We start from the raw sequence: 19,409 nt of genomic DNA, 5'->3' as shown, positions 1-19,409 counted from the left end.
AGGAGGATTTTTGAACTGTAAATGCACTCAGCTGCAACAAAAACGCAAAACGAAGACTGTGAGCTGCACTGTGCCTTTAAGTTATTTTGCCAAAAAACAAAGACTTTTTTTTCTCCCCCAAATGCCAAAAAAAAGTTTAGGGTCGCGCGAAAAAATAGGGTCGGTCGGGATACCGTAAACAGACTATTTTTTTGTTGTTGGCCTAAGATAGAACCATCCCTCCCTCTACAATAACACCCACATAAACTCAAAAGTTTTCTGCATATATACATGTGAATAGTGGGGATGGCAACAACCCGATTCCGCCGTGTGTAAGGTTGAAGGTGTGTGTAAGGTTGAAGGTGTGGTTGATTTTGTTTATTGTTTGGTATATTCCCTACAACCTATAATTATGCCATTATAGCCTTCCAGGGCAGTCCTTCTGAGTGAATCTTGAACGGTCGCTCTTTTCAGTTTCAGGTTCAGTATGTGACGTAACTACCACGGGCCAAATTCGAGACTATGCCTTGGGAATTATTTCATGATTTAACTCCGTGTAACCGCAAGTGGATTGTGTTGTTTCATTGCAGAAAGTGGCAGTCAACATGGGCCTGGATGTCAGGAAGAGTTCCTCTCTGTGGAAAGATCGAGCCCTGGTTGAAGTCAACATTGCTGTTCTACACAGTTTTCAGGTACTGTTTCTGTCTGTCTTGGCTGGCTTGTCTGGCATGATGGTTGTCTGGCTGTGTTGCTGGTTTCTTGGCTCTCAGTGTGTCTGTCAGTCTGTCTGTCTGTCTGTCTGTCCGTCTGTGTATTTATGTGTCTGTCTGTCTGTGTCTGTCTGTCTGTCTGTCCGTCTGTGTATCTATGTGTCTGTCTGTCTGTCTGTCTGTCAATGTATCTCTGTGTTTGTCTGTTTGTGTGTATGTGTCTGTCTGTCTGAATATGTTGTCTTGTCTCTGGATTTTTTTCAATGGCTATTTTTTCTCTGTCTTTGTCCTTTCTATAATGCGCCTTGTCATCTAACTTTCACCACCTCTCAGTTCATTTGTGCTTGCATTATTTTCCTGTACCAGGCTTCAGGGGTGACCATCACAGACCACCACGCAGCCTCAGACTCCTTCATGAAACATCTGGAGAACGAGCAGAGACTGAGGGGAGGTTGTCCTGCCGACTGGGTATGGATCGTACCCCCCATGAGCGGTTCCCTCACCCCCGTCTTTCACCAAGAGATGCTGCTCTACAAGCTCAAACCTTCCTATGAGTATCAGGTATGTTGATTTGGCTTAAAAAGCTTTTAAGACGATCTGATGACTTTGTTCACTCGAAACATGTGTTTTCATTGGTGCGATGCTTTGCCTTAGAATGTATAGTCTGGCTTGCAAAGCTTGTGAGACGATATGGTGTGGTAACTCGAAGCATTTTGTTCATTGGTGTGATGCTTTGCCTTGAAATCTTTAGGAATTCAACTAGCTTCCAAAGCGTGTGAGACGGCATGGTGTGTTTTTTCGAAACATTTTGTTCATCGGTGTGATGTTTTACCTTGAAATCTTTATGAATTCATCCGGCTTGCAAAGTTTTGAGACGGCATGGTGTGATACCTCGAAGCGTTTTTATATTTAGTCAAGTTTTGACTAAATATTTTAACATCGAGGGGGAATCGAAACGAGGGTCGTGGTGTATGTGCGTCTGTCTGTCTGTGTGTGTGTGTAGAGCGATTCAGACTAAACTACTGGACCGATCTTTATGAAATTTGACATGAGAGTTCCTGGGTATGAAATCCCCATACGTTTTTTTCATTTTTTTGATAAATGTCTTTGATGACGTCATATCCGGCTTTTCGTGAAAGTTGAGGCGGCACTGTCACGCCCTCATTTTTCAACCAAATTGGTTGAAATTTTGGTCAAGTAATCTTCGACGAAGCCCGGGGTTCGGTATTGCATTTCAGCTTGATGGCTTAAAAACTAATTAATGACTTTGGTCATTAAAAATCTAAAAATTGTAAAAAAAAATAAAAATTTATAAAACGATCCAAATTTACGTTTATCTTATTTTCCAACATTTGCTGATTCCAAAAACATATAAATATGTTATATTCGGATTAAAAACAAGCTCTGAAAATTAAATATATAAAAATTATTATCAAAATTAAATTGTCCAAATCAATTTAAAAACACTTTCATCTTATTCCTTGTCGGTTCCTGATTCCAAAAACATATAGATATGATATGTTTGGATTAAAAACACGCCCAGAAAGTTAAAACAAAGAGAGGTACAGAAAAGCGTGCTATCCTTCTTAGCGCAACTACTACCCCGCTCTTCTTGTCAATTTCACTGCCTTTGCCATGAGCGGTGGACTGACGATGCTACGAGTATACGGTCTTGCTGAAAAATGGCATTGCGTTCACTTTCATTCAGTGAGTTCGACAGCTACTTGACTAAATATTGTATTTTCGCCTTACGCGACTTGTTCTTCTTGCTGTTGTGCTTCGCTTTGGAATGTCGCTCGAATAGCCTGTAAGATGACCTGCGGATGGTGTTTCAGGAAGAGCCGTGGAAGACACACGTGTGGAAGAAGGATCGGGACAAGCCCAAGTCACAGGAACGATCCAAGAGGAAGTTTGGCTTCAGGGAGCTCGCCAGGTAAATTACTTTATGTTTCTTTGTCATTTTCTGAGTTTTTGTTTAATTTTGTGTATGTGTTTTTGTGTGTGTGGTTTGTTTTCCATTGCCACAGGAACGATCCAAAAGGAATTTTGGCTTCAATGAGTTCGCCAGGCATTGCACTGGTGTTTGTTATCTACTGGGATTTTGTTTATTTTTGTGTGTTTTTTGTGGGTATTGGTTTGTGTTTTGTTTTGTTTCATTTGCCATACACATTTCATTTGTGCTTGGAGGGGGAAACGGGTTGAAGCGACTTAATGAAAAAAGAAAGGGAACGCCTACTTATGAAAGCCATGTGATTTTATGGTCTTCTTTGGCTTTGTGTGTGTGTTAGTTGATTAATGTATTTATTTGGTGTGTTTTTGTGTTTTAGATTGTATAGTCACATTTTCATTTTCAAAAGTATTCTATAATCTGTCATTGTGTCTACGAGTGTCGACGACTTTCAAAGAAAAAACCCAAATTCTGTGACAGAATATATATTTCAAATCCATGTTAATACCTGATTCAGCCCAGAAGATGATAAGGAGGCTTAAAGCAGAAGGTGCTGCAACCAGATCTTGACGGCATGATCACGATCACCACAAAGAGCCAAGGCTCAGGACGACCGTTGTAAGACTTGCCCACCTCAGCATAACCCAACAAGCTTGATTCCACGGAATCGTTAACCTGCGAAAACAACTGAGCTTTAACCCCCACAGGACAATTTATTAAAGGGTCGCGGAAGAGATAATTGTTAGAATCTGTCCTTTTTAACTTTAGTACCCTTCCTGCTTTAGGGAAGACGGAAGTGATTATCTTAATGTGATGGTGGTTTTGTGTATATGCACTGAATGTTAAAGGCACAGTAAGCCTCCCGTAAACCATCACAGAGCTCCCCGAGCGTCTAAATACAGTACAAGCATACTTCCATTTGAACGCTCACCGAACGGGAACATCCTGGCTGCTTTCTGTCGAGCGTGAGACATTTTCCAAGAATTTATTTTCGTAGACTTGTTCCGTTAACAACAACGGCGCCTCGTTTTTGCGCTAGACCTAACTTTTAAAATCTAAATAATAAATTGACAGCTTGTTACACAAACATTCTTTAATCATAAAAGAATTCGTTTTTCATCAAGACAAGATCAGAACAATTCGAAGTTGTGAAAGTTTAAACAAGTCGCGTAAGGCGAAAATACAATATTTAGTCAAGTAGCTGCCATTTTTCAGCAAGACCGTATACTCGTAGCATCGTCAGTCCACCGCTCATGGCAAAGGCAGTGAAATTGACAAGAAGAGCGGGGTAGTAGTTGCGCTAAGAAGGATAGCACGCTTTTCTGTACCTCTCTTTGTTTTAACTTTCTGAGCGTGTTTTTAATCCAAACATATCATATCTATATGTTTTTGGAATCAGGAACCAACAAGGAATAAGATGAAAGTGTTTTTAAATTGATTTGGACAATTTAATTTTGATAATAATTTTTATATATTTAATTTTCAGAGCTTGTTTTTAATCCAAATATAACATATTTATATGTTTTTGGAATCAGCAAATGATGGAGAATAAGATAAACGTAAATTTGGATCGTTTTATAAATTGTTATTTTTTTTTACAATTTTCCGATTTTTAATGACCAAAGTCATTAATTAATTTTTAAGCCACCAAGCTGAAATGCAATACCGAACCCCGGGCTTCGTCGAAGATTACTTGACCAAAATTTGAACCAATTTGGTTGAAAAATGAGGGCGTGACAGTGCCGCCTCAACTTTCACGAAAAGCCGGATATGACGTCATCAAAGACATTTATCAAAAAAATGAAAAAAACGTTCGGGGATTTCATACCCAGGAACTCTCATGTCAAATTTCATAAAGATCGGTCCAGTAGTTTAGTCTGAATCGCTCTACACACACACACACACACACACACACACACACACACACGCACGCACGCACGCACGCACACACGCACACACGCACGCACATACACCACGACCCTCGTTTCGATTCCCCCTCGATGTTAAAATATTTAGTCAAAACTTGACTAAATATAAAAAAGAAAAGCCCGGAAGCAGGGTCACGCAAGGGTCGTAGCAGACGACGGCCGGTTTATCAGTGCAAATCGCCGTTCCTCTCAACAGTCAAAAGCCATCGCTAGAGTTCTTGTGAACCACAGCCGTTGTTTCGTGCATAAAAAAACGTGCTATTGTAGATAAGCTCACGTCGAGTCGCATTCAAATGACTAACTATGACGACTGCATTGTGAAAAGGGAAAACTGGATCACACGGGTTCACGATGGCTCAGGGGTAAGATAAACCACGCAAAAATAAATTCTTTGAAAATTGTTCGCTCTTTACGGAGGGCACCTAGGATGTTCTCAATTGGTGAGTGTTTAAATGAAAGGGTGTTTGTACTGTGTGTAAAAGCCTGACCGTATCTGTGATGGTTTACGGGAGGCTTACTCTGCCTTTAACCTTTGAATGACTGATAACTCCAGGGCAAATAGCTTATTCAAGGGACTGACGTCATTGAACCAACTAATGTCTTCTTGTTTTAAAGAAATGTCGATTGTAAAGTGGAAGACGTATTCGGTATTAGTGCTTATAACGGCGGCCACCATGGGCTAAGTCCCAAACCATACATTAAGTCGTCAATAGACTAAGTTCGGAAATAGCTGTCGGGTTTGTATCGGTTGTGAAAGAGTGAATATTCTTGCTTTTAGTGAATTAAACTTTGCCACGTGACATTATAGGCCAGTCATTAGCGAGGGGTGTGTCTGAAACACGTGACATTATAGGCCAGTCATTGGCGAGGGGTGTGTCTGAAACACGTGACATTATAGGCCAGTCATTAGCGAGGGGTGTGTCTGAAACACGTGACATTATAGGCCAGTCATTAGCGAGGGGTGTGTCTGAAACACGTGACATTATAGGCCAGTCATTAGCGAGGGGTGTGTCTGAAACACGTGACATTATAGGCCAGTCATTAGCGAGGGGTGAGTCTGAAACACGTGACATTATAGGCCAGTCATTAGCGAGGGGTGTGTCTGAAACACGTGACATTATAGGCCAGTCATTGGCGAGGGGTGTGTCTGAAACACGTGACATTATAGGCCAGTCATTAGCGAGGGGTGTGTCTGAAACACGTGACATTATAGGCCAGTCATTGGCGAGGGGTGTGTCTGAAACACGTGACATTATAGGCCAGTCATTAGCGAGGGGTGTGTCTGAAACACGTGACATTATAGGCCAGTCATTAGCGAGGGGTGTGTCTGAAACACGTGACATTATAGGCCAGTCACTAGCGAGGGGTGTGTCTGAAACACGTGACATTATAGGCCAGTCATTAGCGAGGGGTGTGTCTGAAACACGTGACATTATAGGCTAGTCACTAGCGAGGGGTGTGTCTGAAACACGTAACATTATAGGCCAGTCATTAGCGAGGGGTGTGTCTGAAACACGTAACATTATAGGCTAGTCACTAGCGAGGGGTGTGTCTGAAACACGTAACATTATAGGCCAGTCATTAGCGAGGGGTGTGTCTGAAACACGTAACATTATAGGCTAGTCACTAGCGAGGGGTGTGTCTGAAACACGCGGACAAGGAGCACGTGTGGAAATCCTGCCTCAATGAAAAAAAAGTCGCGTAAAGCGAAATTACTACATTTAGTCAAGCTGTGGAACTCACAGAATGAAACTGAACGCACTGCATTTTTTCACAATGACAGTAGTCCGCCGCTCGTGCAAAACGCAGTGAAACTGACGAGCCTGTTTAGCGCGGTAGTGGTTTCGCTGTGCTGCACCCGGGAACGTAGAAGAAGAAGAAGAAGAAGAAGAAGAAGCTGTGCTGCATAGTACTCTTTTCTGTACCTCTCTTCGTTTTAAATTTCTGAGCGTGTTTTTAATCCAAACATATCATATCTATATGTTTTTGGAATCAGGAACCAACAAGGAATAGGATGAAATTGTTTTCAACTCGATTTCGGAAATTTAATTTTGATCATAGTTTTTATATTCCCAGCGAAGCTGGAGGTATCCCACGAACGCTATATTCACGACTTTCCGACCTTGACATTGAAGCTAGGGTCATGTGGGCGTTGGCATCATTGTCCAATCAGAAATAGTCAATGATCATCTCCGAAGTGTGTTCCGGTCCGGAACGCAAAACAGTTTGCGCGGAAAAAGAGAACGTGGTTTGACAACTAAAGGGCATTTTGACCGGCTCGCACTAAGCTTACAGCATCGTTCAAATGTGGGAGAACGACACATCTGACAAATAGCCAGTGGTTACCAACATGAGAAACTGGGGATAGGAATCGTAATCCGTATGTAAGTTTGAAGCGGCCCTGACGCTGTTTGTACGTCAATCCGGAGAGAAACTATCGTACTTGGCCCTAGGTGACATCAGATGGGTATTATTTGTTCATGTACATAAAAGTGTAAAAGAATGTTGTTGTACAACATACTTCCTTCAATCATTAGTGCATTTTGCTCTTGTCTGTGTGAAACAGTAACAGGCACATCAATCAATCAATCAATGACGCTTATATCGCGCATATTCCGTGGGTACAGTTCTAGGCGCTCTGCAGTGATGCCGTGTGAGATGAAATTTTATACGGCCAGTAGATTGCAGCCATTTCGGCGCATATTTACCTTTCGCGGCCTATTATTCCAAGTCACACGGGTATAGGTAGACAATTATTAACTGTGCCTAAGCAAATTTGCCAGGAAAGACCCTTTTGTCAATCGTGGGATCTTTAACGTGCACACCCAATGTAGTGTACACGGGGGGAGGGTTCGGACACCGAAGAGAGTCTGCACACAAAGTTGACTCTGAAATAAATTTCCGGATCGAACTCACGCTGACAGCGGCCAACTGAATACAAATCCAGCGCGCTACCAACTGAGCTATATCCCCGCCCGTTAGTGTTACTGTTTGTGTGTGTGTGTGTGTGTGTGTGTGTGTGTGTGTGCGCACGCGTGCATGAGTCTGTACTCGTGTGAGTGTGTGTGGTGTGTGTGTGTGTGTATTTGTGTGTACCCCCGTTTCCACAGGTTTGGTTGCCTAAATCACCATAAGGCAACCATCCACACGTGGATGGCAACCTAAACTCTGGATGGCAACCTAATTGTGTGGATGGTCGCTTCATTTAACACCGTTAAATTGACTTTTTTGACGGAAAGAACGACGAAATAGGTCAAATTTTGTGCATTTTTTAGTGCAAAATTCTTCGATGCCGGAGCGAGTACTGCACCCAGTGCTGTTGTAGTGCAAGTGCACTAGAAAGGCACTACACCCAGTGCCGCCTCTTAGGTAACCATCAACACTTTAGGTACGTGTGTGTGCGTGTATGTGTGTTTGTTTGTAAAGGTGTGTATGTCCGTCTGTCCATATGTGGGAATGGGTGTGTGTTTTGTGTGTATGAAGTTTTTGTGAGAGAGTGAGTGAGTGCGTGTGAGTGAGTGTGTGTATGTGTGCGTGTGTGACTTGGGGGGTGTGTGTGTGTGTTTGTGTGTGCGTGTGTGTGTGTGTGTTTGAGAGAGAGAGAGTGGGTGGGTGGGTGTGTGCTTGTGCGTGTGCGTAAGTGTATGTGTGTGTGTGTATGTGTGTTTGTTTGTAAAGTATGAAGCTACAAGGTGAAAATAGAAAAAGAAAAACACGATTCTTGACTTTGATGGGCTTTTTCTGCTCGTAAGCACACATTCTTCTGCTCATCACAGCATGCCCCATTATTGAGTTTAAAACACCAATTAAATGTTTTGAATAAAACTCACTATTTTACAATAAGAATTTAGAGACCTGAATCAATTAGGTATATCCTACTTAGTTTAACTTTTGCAAAACTAAGTAATTACACATTTAATTGAATCAGTCAGACAGACGGAGACATAGAGAGACAGACAGAGGGCAAACAGAAATCTGAGAAAGAAACCCCTTTAAAAATGTTACCATGTTTGAAATGAAACATCGCAAGGTGAAGCCATAATTCATCACCTTTCAGTATGACGTCATGAGCGTGTTCCACACTTGAAATGACGTGTTTTTATCATGTTGTCAGCTGCACGGAGCTTGGAAGTATAATTTCCATTCAACGATCCGAGTTTGTTAAGTTTTAGCCTATTTTCAACGTCAAACACCATGAAACTATATATATTTGGAATCAGAAAATGGTAAGGAATAGATAGAAGTTGTTTTTAAGTGTCTTTTTTCATAAATAAAGATAGTGGTTATTTATCGGTTTTCTTCATTTTTAAGCATAATTATCAATACAAAACAACAAAACTATATAGTTTTAGATACAGGACGCAATAGGGAATACACCAATATAAATTTTTTGTTTCAAATATTAGTTTTTAAAATTTTGAAAAAATGACATATTTCGAACAAACTTTTCAATAACAAAACTTTAAGTGACCAAACTGAAATGCAATCCCATAATCCGGCCTAGATCTGAGATTGTGTGATAAGAAATTCGATCAAATTGATGAAAAACTGTAACTGTGAAAGTGCTGCCTCGACCTTTTGGCAAACGGTAAAATATGACGTCATCAAACTGTCCTATCAATAAACGGAAAAACCTTCTATGAGAAAATCCAGTCAAAAATATCCATATCAAATTTCATAAAGATCCACTCAGTAGTTTTTGAGATATGATCTGCAGTGTGAAAAAAAACAATCTCACGCCCATAACGCAACTTATTTGGTCGTGTTCTGCCGATACTATAATGTTTTTCTTTCCTAAAACACACTATAATAGTAGCCCTTCCCAATGTCTATGCTAAAACTGACTTGTCTGTGTTGTCAATGATTTTGCAACAGTGTGAGAACAAAAAGTTTAACAAATCTCACGCCCATAACGTTGTGACACAAAAACTCATTTGGTCGTGTTCTGCCGATACTATAATGTTTTTCTTTCTTAAAACACACTATAATAGTAGCCCTTCCCAAATGCAATGCTAAAAATGACTGGTCTGTGTTGTCAATGATTTTCTGCGAGAATGCGATCTATCTGTTTGTCGCAAAGACCGTGTGACACGAAAGTTATGAGCGGAAGACAAATCTGCTGAGTGCAATTACGTTTCAGAAGATAGTTGGTTAAATAGAGCTTAAACAATGACCACGAGTTGATTACTGGAAAATAAACCACGAGTGGGTATTTGCAGCCGCTTGGTAATTCACGAGTGTGCGGAGCACACGAGTGAATTACCAAGCGGCTGCAAATACCCACGAGTGGTTTATTTTCCAGTAATCAACGAGTTGTCATTGTTTAAGCTATTTATACAACGACCAACACGGGTCGAACATGCAGTCATGCAGACGACATTTTGTAGGCAATTTCATTTCAGCCTAATCACTCAGAGTGTCAAATGCGCGTCATTCAAATAGTCCCTATTCTTTTACTTTATTCTTAGTCTCCGACTCGTCGGCATTATACTTGTCTCGTCTAAATATCGGACCCCATTGCTACGATTAAAACACAATAGCGTGTATATAGCTATTCTGACATTACATTCTGTGTTAAAATCATGTTTTTGTCAGCAGCAAGGACCAGAATGGTCCATGTCGTTGATTGCAGACGACGGTTCCCTTTCCGCATGAAGCCACGGAAATAACCGAACATTGAAAAACCCACGGACATGTATTACGGAGAAAACTCGGGATAACCGGATGTTTAGCATTACGTCAATATGCTAGGAATCCTATGACGTCATGACGTATCATACTTGCCTACGTAGATTGTATACATGTTCGAAAGTCTGACTGTTGTGAATTCGCGTGGTGAAGACTGCGGTAAATCTGTAGATGATAAGAGAACAAGGATTGTCTCAGAAGAAACGACTAAATGTTTCAGACCGGTAACTTCATTTCAACATTGCACTAGATATAATGGACGTTCTATGTGACAGGAGAGTTTGCTGATTTTGTGTTAAACATTGGAGAGATCGTCTGCTAGAATCAGAGATAGGTCGCTTCAGATTGCAGCTTCTGGAAATTTGCAAGGTTTGTTGCCTGTTAAAGAACTGGATTTTACACGTAATGTATGTCATGTACAGTAAGCAACAACAAAAACACACACAAAGCAAATGGCATTGTCTGTCGACTAGGCATACACGTCAGCCATTGTTGTTACAGTTTTGAGTCAACATTGTACGTATTCTTCTGCAACAGGGTCCAATCGTCTGGCTTTCAAATTTTCTAAAAATAAATTCTAGTGTTGATTATTTTTTAGCCCTCTTTATTCTTACTTCGAATAATCCACGTGTGAATTTTGGGTTTAATCAAAGTAGTTCGTTCTAATTTCTCACTTGTCTAAAAATAATCAACTAGATTTAATCCACCCCTCGGTTGCATTGCAGGAGTTGTATAAAACAGTTTATACAACTCCTGCAATGCAACCGAGGGGTAGATTAAATCTAGTTGATTATTTTTAGACAAGTGAGAAATTAGAACGAACTACTTTGATTACACCAAAAATCACACGTGGATTATTCGAAGTAAGAATAAAGAGGGCTAAAAAATAATCAACACTAGAATTTATTTTTAGAACATTTGAAACCCAGACGATTGGACCCTGTTGCGGAAGAATACGTACAACGTTGACTCAAAACTGTAACAACAATGGCTGACGTGTATGAAGTACACGCATACCTCGCCAGGTTTGTTTCTGTGACTAGTCGACAGACGATGCCATTTGCTTTGTGTGTGTTTTTGTTGTTGCTTACTGTACGTGTAAAATCCAGTTCTTTAACAGGCAACAAACCTTGCAAATTTCCAGAAGCTGCAATCTGAAGCGACCTATCTCTGATTCTAGCAGACGATCTCTCCAATGTTTAACACAAAATCAGCAAACTCTTCTGTCTCATAGAACGTCCATTATATAGATCTAGTGCAATGTTGAAATGAAGTTACCGGTCTGAAACATTTAGTCGTTTCTTCTGAGACAATCCTTGTTCTCTTATCATCTACAGATTTACCGCAGTCTTCACCACGCGAATTCACAACAGAAGTCAGACTTTCGAACATATACAATCTACGTAGGCAAGCACGATACGTCATGACGTCATATGATTCCTAGCATATTGACGTAATGCTAAACATCCGGTTATCCCGAGTTTTCTCCGTAATACATGTCCGTGGGTTTTTCAATGTTCGGTTATTTCCGTGGCTTCATGCGGAAAGGGAACCGTCGTCTGCTATCAACGACATGGACCATTCTGGTCCTTGTTGCTGACAAAAACATGATTTTAACACAGAATGTAATGTCAGAATAGCTATATAAACGCTATTGTGTTTTAATCGTAGCAACGGGGTTCGATATTTAGACCAGACAAGAATAATGCGGACGAGTCGGAGACTAAGAATAAAGTAAAAGAATAGGGACTATTTGAATGACGCGCATTTGACACTCTGAGTGATTAGGCTGAAATGAAATTGCGTACAAAATGTCGTCTGCATGACTGCATGTTCGACCCGTGTTGTTCGTTGTATAAATAGCTTAAACAATGACGACAACTCGTTGATTACTGGAAAATAAACCACTCGTGGGTATTTGCAGCCGCTTGGTAATTCACTCGTGTGCTCCGCACACTCGTGAATTACCAAGCGGCTGCAAATACCCACTCGTGGTTTATTTTCCAGTAATCAACTTGTGGTCATTGTTTAAGCTCTAATAAACCACTCGTGGGTATTTGCAGCCGCTTGGTAATTCACTCGTGTGCTCCGCACACTCGTGAATTACCAAGCGGCTGCAAATACCCACTCGTGGTTTATTTTCCAGTAATCAACTCGTGGTCATTGTTTAAGCTCTATTTATCACTCAGACACGCAAAGGAACACTATAACTTTATTTTTCAGGCCATATTTGCTTTCCTTTGTCATGTATGAAAGTACTGGCCTTGGTTGAAGAAAGTGACCTGTCGCTGTGCAACAAATTTGTCGCCATTTTCCGCCGTGTTTTGTAAATAAAACGTGTTTACTACCCACACATACAAAACGATGCTGTTGGTTCTTTTTATTTTCTTATTGTTTGATTCATGCTTAGCAGTTTAGTATGCTTTGTTTTCTTCTCAATTCAATGGATGGCTATAAAATAAGCATTTAAATGTGAAGGTGTTAAAATTACCCATGATCTGAGCTGTTCACGTGTGAATGAGTGTGTATATGTGTTTAAGGTGTGTTTGTGTCCGTCTGTGTGCGTAATTGTTTGTTTGCTTAACGCCCAGCCGACCACGAAGGGCCATATCAGGGCGGTGCTGCTTTGACATATAACGTGCGCCACACACAAGACAGAAGTCGCAGCACAGGCCTCATGTCTCACCCAGTCACATTATTCTGACACCGGACCAACCAGTCCCAGTACTAACCCCATAATGCCAGACGCCAGGCGGAGCAGCCACTAGATTGCCAATTTTAAAGTCTTAGGTATGACCCGGCCGGGGTTCGAACCCACGACCTCCCGATCACGGGGCGGACGCCTTACCACTAGGCCAACCGTGCCGGTCTATGTGCGTATGAGTGTGTGTTTTGTGTGTATGAGATTTGTGTGAGTCAATGTGTGTGTGTGTGTGTGTGTGTGTGTGTGTGTGTGTGTGTGTGTGTGTGTGTGTGCGTGCATGCGTGCGTATGTATGTGTGTGTGGGTGTGTATTTGTATAAGAGAGAGAGAGAGAGAGAGAGAGAGAGAGAGAGAAAGAAAGAGAAAGAGAGAGTGGGTGGGCGTATGTGTGTTTGTTTGTAAAGGTGTGTATGTCCGTCTGTCTATATGTACGCCGTATGGGGGGGGGGGGGTGTTTTGTGTGCATGAAGTGTGTGGGAGAGAGTGAGTGAGTGCGTGTGAGACGGTGAGTGTGTACGTGTGTAACTTGGGGTGTGTGTGTGCCGTGGGTGCGGTGTGTGTGCCACGGTCACAGTGTGCGTGTGTGTGGGTGTGTGTGTGTGTGTGTGTGTGTGTGTGTGTGTGTGTGTGTGTGTGTTCGTTTGTGTTTGAGAGAGAGTAAGAGAGAGGTTTGTCTTTCGCTGGGGTATGCAGTGCCTTGGCGTTGCACTTCTACTTAATTAATTTTTAGGCCACCAAACTGAAATGCAATACCGAAGTCCGGCCTTCGTCGAAGATTGCTTTGCCAAAATTTCAATCAATTTGATTGAAAAATGAGGGTGTGACAGTGCCGCCTCAACTTTTACAAAAAAAGCCCGATATGACGTCATCAAAGACATTTATCGAAAAAAAGAAAAAAACGTCCGGGGATATCATATCCAGGAACTCTCATGTCAAATTTCATAAAGATCGGTCCAGTAGTTTACTCTGAATCGTTCTACACACACACACACACACACACACACACACACACACACACACACACACACACACACACACACACCCACACATGCACAGACACACACACACCCACACATACACCACCACGACCCTCGTCTCGATTCCCCCTCTATGCTAAAACATTTAGTCAAAACTTGACTAAATGTAAAAACAGAATATTCACTCTCTTACAACCCAACAAGCCTGACAGAGTTATATCCGGAGGTCGTCTATTGTTGTCCTTGTTCGCGCGCGCACGTCACGCCGACGGATGTTACGCCGATTGGGCATAAAGGCGCGCACGTCACGCCGACGGATGTTACGCCGATTGGGCATAAAGGCGCGCACGTCACGCCGACGGATGTTACGCCGATTGGGCATAAAGGCGGTCCTTAATTCAGCCCGAAGTCGACTTCGCGAAGTCTTTTGTTTTTACCGAAAACTCAGTACTACAGCTCCGTGAGGCCAGCTTCGGGAAGTCTTTTGTTTTTACCGAAAACTCAGTACTACAGCTCCGTGAGGCCAGCTTCGGGAAGTCTTTTGTTTTTACCGAAAACTCAGTACTACAGCTCCGTGAGGCCAGCTTCGCGAAAAATACCTCGCGCAGACGACTTCGCCCAGTTAAGGACAGCCATATCAACGTCCTCGTACCTGCTGGTTTGTCATGTTGTTATAATTCTATTTCCATCCTTAGGGTTGCCAAGTTATAGTACCTGCTTGTTTGTCATGTTGTTATAATTCTATTTCCATCCTTAGGGTTGCCAAGTTATCGTACCTGCTTGTTTGTCATGTTGTTATAATTCTATTTCCATCCTTAGGGTTGCCAAGTTATAGTACCTGCTTGTTTGTCATGTTGTTATAATTCTATTTCCATCCTTAGGGTTGCCAAGTTATCGTACCTGCTTGTTTGTCATGTTGTTATAATTCTATTTCCATCCTTAGGGTTGCCAAGTTATAGTACCTGCTTGTTTGTCATGTTGTTATAATTCTGTTTCCATCCTTAGGGTTGCCAAGTTATCGTACCTGCTGGTTTGTCATGTTGTTATAATTCTATTTCCATCCTTAGGTTTGCCAAGTTATCGTACCTGCTTGTTTGTCATGTTGTTATAATTCTATTTCCATCCTTAGGGTTGCCAAGTTATTGTACCTGCTTGTTTGTCATGTTGTTATAATTCTATTTCCATCCTTAGGGTTGCCAAGTTATCGTACCTGCTGGTTTGTCATGTTGTTATAATTCTATTTCCATCCTTAGGGTTGCCAAGTTATCGTACCTGCTTGTTTGTCATTGTGTTATATTTCTATTTCCATCCTTAGGGTTGCCAAGTTATCGTACCTGCTTGTTTGTCATGTTGTTATAATTCTATTTCCATCCTTAGGGTTGCCAAGTTATCGTACCTGCTTGTTTGTCATGTTGTTATAATTCTATTTCCATCCTTAGGGTTGCCAAGTTATCGTACCTGCTTGTTTGTCATTGTGTTATAATTCTATTTCCATCCTTGGGGTTGCCAAGTTATTGTACCTGCTTGTTTTTTGTCATTGTGTTATAATTCTATTTCCATCATTGGGGTTGCCAAGTTATTGTACCTGCTTGTTTGTCATGTTGTTATAATTCTATTTCCATCCTTGGGGTTGCCAAGTTATTGTACCTGCTTGTTTGTCATGTTGTTATAATTCTATTTCCATCCTTAGGGTTGCCAAGTTATTGTACCTGCTTGTTTGTCATGTTGTTATAATTCTATTTCCATCCTTAGGGTTGCCAAGTTATCGTACCTGCTTGTTTGTCATGTTGTTATAATTCTATTTCCATCCTTAGGGTTGCCAAGTTATCGTACCTGCTTGTTTGTCCTGTTGTTATAATTCTATTTCCATCCTTAGGGTTGCCAAGTTATTGTACCTGCTTGTTTGTCATTGTGTTATACTGCTATTTCCATCCTTAGGGCGGTCAGGTTCTCGGCCAAGCTGATGGGCCGTGCGCTGGCCCGGCGAGTCAAGTGCACCATCATGTACGCCACAGAGACCGGCAAGTCTGAGCGATTCGCCACCACGCTCTGTGAGATCTTCAAACACGCCTTTGACGCCAGGGTAAGACCTGCCTGATTGTTTTTATATTTGTTTAAAAATCGAAGAAACGTGAAAAGTTAGTTTCTGAAAAGTGAATTCTGTTTCATAGACAACACAAAATATTCACTAGCACGTCGACCAAGTGACCTTTGAACTGGACGACTTCTTTTAAAGTTTCTCTTACGTAAAATAATAATGAAATATGATCTAAGTCAGGTAGGTGATGATTGCATTAATTGTTAACCATGTTATCTTAAACATGTATTATTTTTTATTTTGGGGGAACGTGTATGACCATAAGCATTTTTCTTGTTGTCGTTCTAATTGTTGTTTATGTGAAACGATTGTGTATAAAACAAGCTTAAAGCAAAGAGTGTTCCTAGTGTAGCAAATAATTCCCTGTAAATATGATCGCATAATAAATTCACCTTGAATGATTTCAGGTGGTGTGCATGGACTCGTATGACGTCATTCAGCTTGAACACGAGTCCCTGGTCCTTGTGGTCACCAGTACGTTTGGCAACGGTGACCCTCCGGAGAATGGGGAGGTCAGTCAACTTTTTGTATTTGTTTGGCCCCTAAAACAGAACAAAATAACATGTACGTGTATTCTAAAGCAACCCCTTGAACCCTGTAATAACTTATGATTTTTATGTCTGCATTCATATGTTCAATATTTGTTTACATTTTTAGTTTGGTTTCTAAGCACCAAAGGGGCAAAACCTTTATTAAACACTTGTGAAACATGAGAATACCGGAGAAATTCGATTAAAGAATTCAGATGAAAAATCATAAGCATTACAACCTTCCCAAAGCTGAGAGATGGTCTTCAAGGGAGACAATCAGCTTGCTGCAAGTCAATAAACAATTTACAGCGGTTGTTTCCCTTGTAAGAGTTTTCATCCTTGTTGCTGTCATCAGAACCGGCGACGTGATACGGCAGTTAAAGGCACAGTAAGCCTCCCGTAAACCATCACAGATACTGTCAGGCTTTTACACACAGTACAAAAACCCTTCCATTTGAACGCTCACCGAACGGGAACATCCTAGGTGCCCTACGTAAAGAGCGAGCAATTTTCAAAGAATTAAAGGCACAGTAAGCCTCCCGTAAACCATCACAGATACGGTCAGGCTTTTACACACAGTACAAATACCCTTTCATTTAAACACTCACCGATTGAGAACATCCCATGTGCCTTCCGTAAAGAGCGAACAATTTTCAAAGAATTTATTTTTGCGTGGTTTATCTTACCCCTGAGCCATCGTGAACCCGTGTGATCCAGTTTCCCTTTTTCACAATGTAGTCGTCAGTTAGTCATTTGAATGCGACTCGATGTCAGCTTATCTACAATAGCACGTTTTTATGCACGAAACAAACGGCTGTGGTTCACAAGAACTCTAGCGATGGCTTTTGACTGTTGAGAGGAACGGCGATATGCACTAAACCGTCGTCTGCTACGACCCTTGCGTGACCCTGCTTCCGGGCTTTTCTTTTTTTCAAACTTTCACAACTTCGAATTGTACTGATCTTGTCTTGATGAAAAAAGAATTCTTTTATGATTAAAGAATGTTTGTGTAACAAGCTGTCAATTTATTATTTAGATTTTAAAAGTTAGGTCTAGCGCAAAAACGCACCACGGTCCAAAAACATTCTGATAATCATCGATCCACGGCTATCGCCAGTTTACATCGATAGAATGAGACCCGAAGGGAAGTAACTCATTTTTGAGTTCAGGATGGGTCCAAAAAGTGTTCGAGACAATCTGCAAAATTAATTCTTTAAAAATTGCTCGCTCTTTACGTAGGGCACCTAGGATGTTCCCGTTTGGTGAGCGTTCAAATGGAAGGGTGTTTGTATTGTGTGTAAAAGTCTGACAGTATCTGTGATGGTTTACGGGAGGCTTACTGTCCGGGAATATTCATAACAGCCGTCCAGCACCAAAACGAGGCGCCATTGTTGTTAAAGACCAAGTCCACGAAAATAAATTCTTTGAAAATTTCTCACGCTCGACAGAAAGCAGCCAGGATGTTTCCGTTCGGTGAGCGTTCAAATGGAAGTATGCTTGTACTGTATGTAGACGCTCAGGGAGCTCTGTGGTGGTTTACGGGAGGCTTACTGTGCCTTTAATTTTGCGGATTGTCTCCTTACACAATCGGACCGTGGTGCGCTTTTGCGCTAGACCTAACTTTTAAAACCTAAATAATAAATTGACAGCTTGTCATACAAACATTCTTAAATCACGAAAGAATTCTTTTTTCACCAAGAAAAGATCAGTACAATTCGAAGTTTTGAAAGTTTGAAAAAAGAAAAGCCCGGAAGCAGGGTCACGCAAGGTCGTGGTTCTCGTAGCAGACGACGGTAATGCCTATCGCCAGTTCCTCTGAACAGTCAAAAGCCATCGCTAGAGTTCTTGTGAACCACAGCCATTTGTTTCGTGCATAGTCAGAGGTACATAATAACTTGCTATTGCAGATAAGCTCACATCGAATTACAAACCAACAACATTGTGAAAAAGGGAAACTGGGTCACACGGGTTCACGATGGCTCAGGGGTAAGATAAACCACGCAACAATAAATTCTTTGAAAATTTTCTCGCTCTTTACAGAGGGCACCTAGATGAGTGTTTAAATCGGTGAGTGTTTAAATGAAAGGGTGTTTGTACTGTGTGTAAAAGCCTAACAGTATCTGTGATGGTTACTGTGCCTTTAAGGGGAGGTATAGTTCTGATCTAGGATAGTAAAGTTTTTTTTATATTATACCCCTGTGTGCAAATTTACGATTATGTAACTGGACTGATACTTTTGCAGGTGCTGGCGAAATCACTGTTTGAAATGGAACACCCAGAGAAATCAGGAAGGTGAGTCCGTAGGACCAATTCTACCCTTGAAATCTCTTCTACCCTTACAAGTTAGAATTTCAATTTATGCACAGCTTCATTTGTTTGTTTTGACTCCTTTTATTGAGGCTTGAGAGAGGTTCATAAGAAGGTGTGTCATACATGTAACGTTTTTGAATCCTTGTATTGAGGCTTGAGAGAGAGGTTGATAAGGTGTGCCATACATGTAACATGTTTGACTCCTTGTATTGAGGCTTGAGAGAGAGGTTCATAAGAAGGTGTGCCATACATGTAACGTGTTTGACTCCTTTTATTGAGGCTTGAGAGAGAGGTTCATAAGGTGTGCCATACATGTAACGTGTTTGACTCCTTTTATTGAGGCTTGAGAGAGAGGTTGATAAGAAGGTGTGCCATACATGTAACGGGCCATCTAATAAAAAGTTTCAATCCAGCAGTTTTGTATCCCGGTTACAATCAGTCCTTTTTTATATCTGGCAAACAGACTTACAAACAAATACATGTGGCTATCTCTTCTTCGCATTTTGTAATAGTTTTGATACGTTCCCTCCGCGGGAGC

The 19,409-nt window shown here is 41.3% G+C and overlaps 1 protein-coding gene across 1 annotated transcript in view; it reads left to right on the top strand.

Annotated features, from left to right (window-relative positions):
* Positions 1-19,409, top strand: part of LOC138977004 (nitric oxide synthase-like) — a 151,254-nt gene that overhangs the window by 61,740 nt on the left and 70,105 nt on the right. Inside the window, exons 9-14 of the mRNA XM_070349895.1 lie at positions 570-671; positions 1,056-1,250; positions 2,525-2,622; positions 15,872-16,016; positions 16,439-16,543; positions 18,804-18,853. Coding sequence (XP_070205996.1) covers positions 570-671; positions 1,056-1,250; positions 2,525-2,622; positions 15,872-16,016; positions 16,439-16,543; positions 18,804-18,853 — 695 coding nt within the window. The remainder of the gene's footprint in view (positions 1-569; positions 672-1,055; positions 1,251-2,524; positions 2,623-15,871; positions 16,017-16,438; positions 16,544-18,803; positions 18,854-19,409) is intronic.

Source organism: Littorina saxatilis, linkage group LG9, assembly GCF_037325665.1.
Source record: "Littorina saxatilis isolate snail1 linkage group LG9, US_GU_Lsax_2.0, whole genome shotgun sequence".
Taxonomy (NCBI): domain Eukaryota; kingdom Metazoa; phylum Mollusca; class Gastropoda; order Littorinimorpha; family Littorinidae; genus Littorina; species Littorina saxatilis.
Note: the sequence above shows the minus strand (reverse complement) of the source record. Positions and strands in the feature narration are given on the sequence as shown.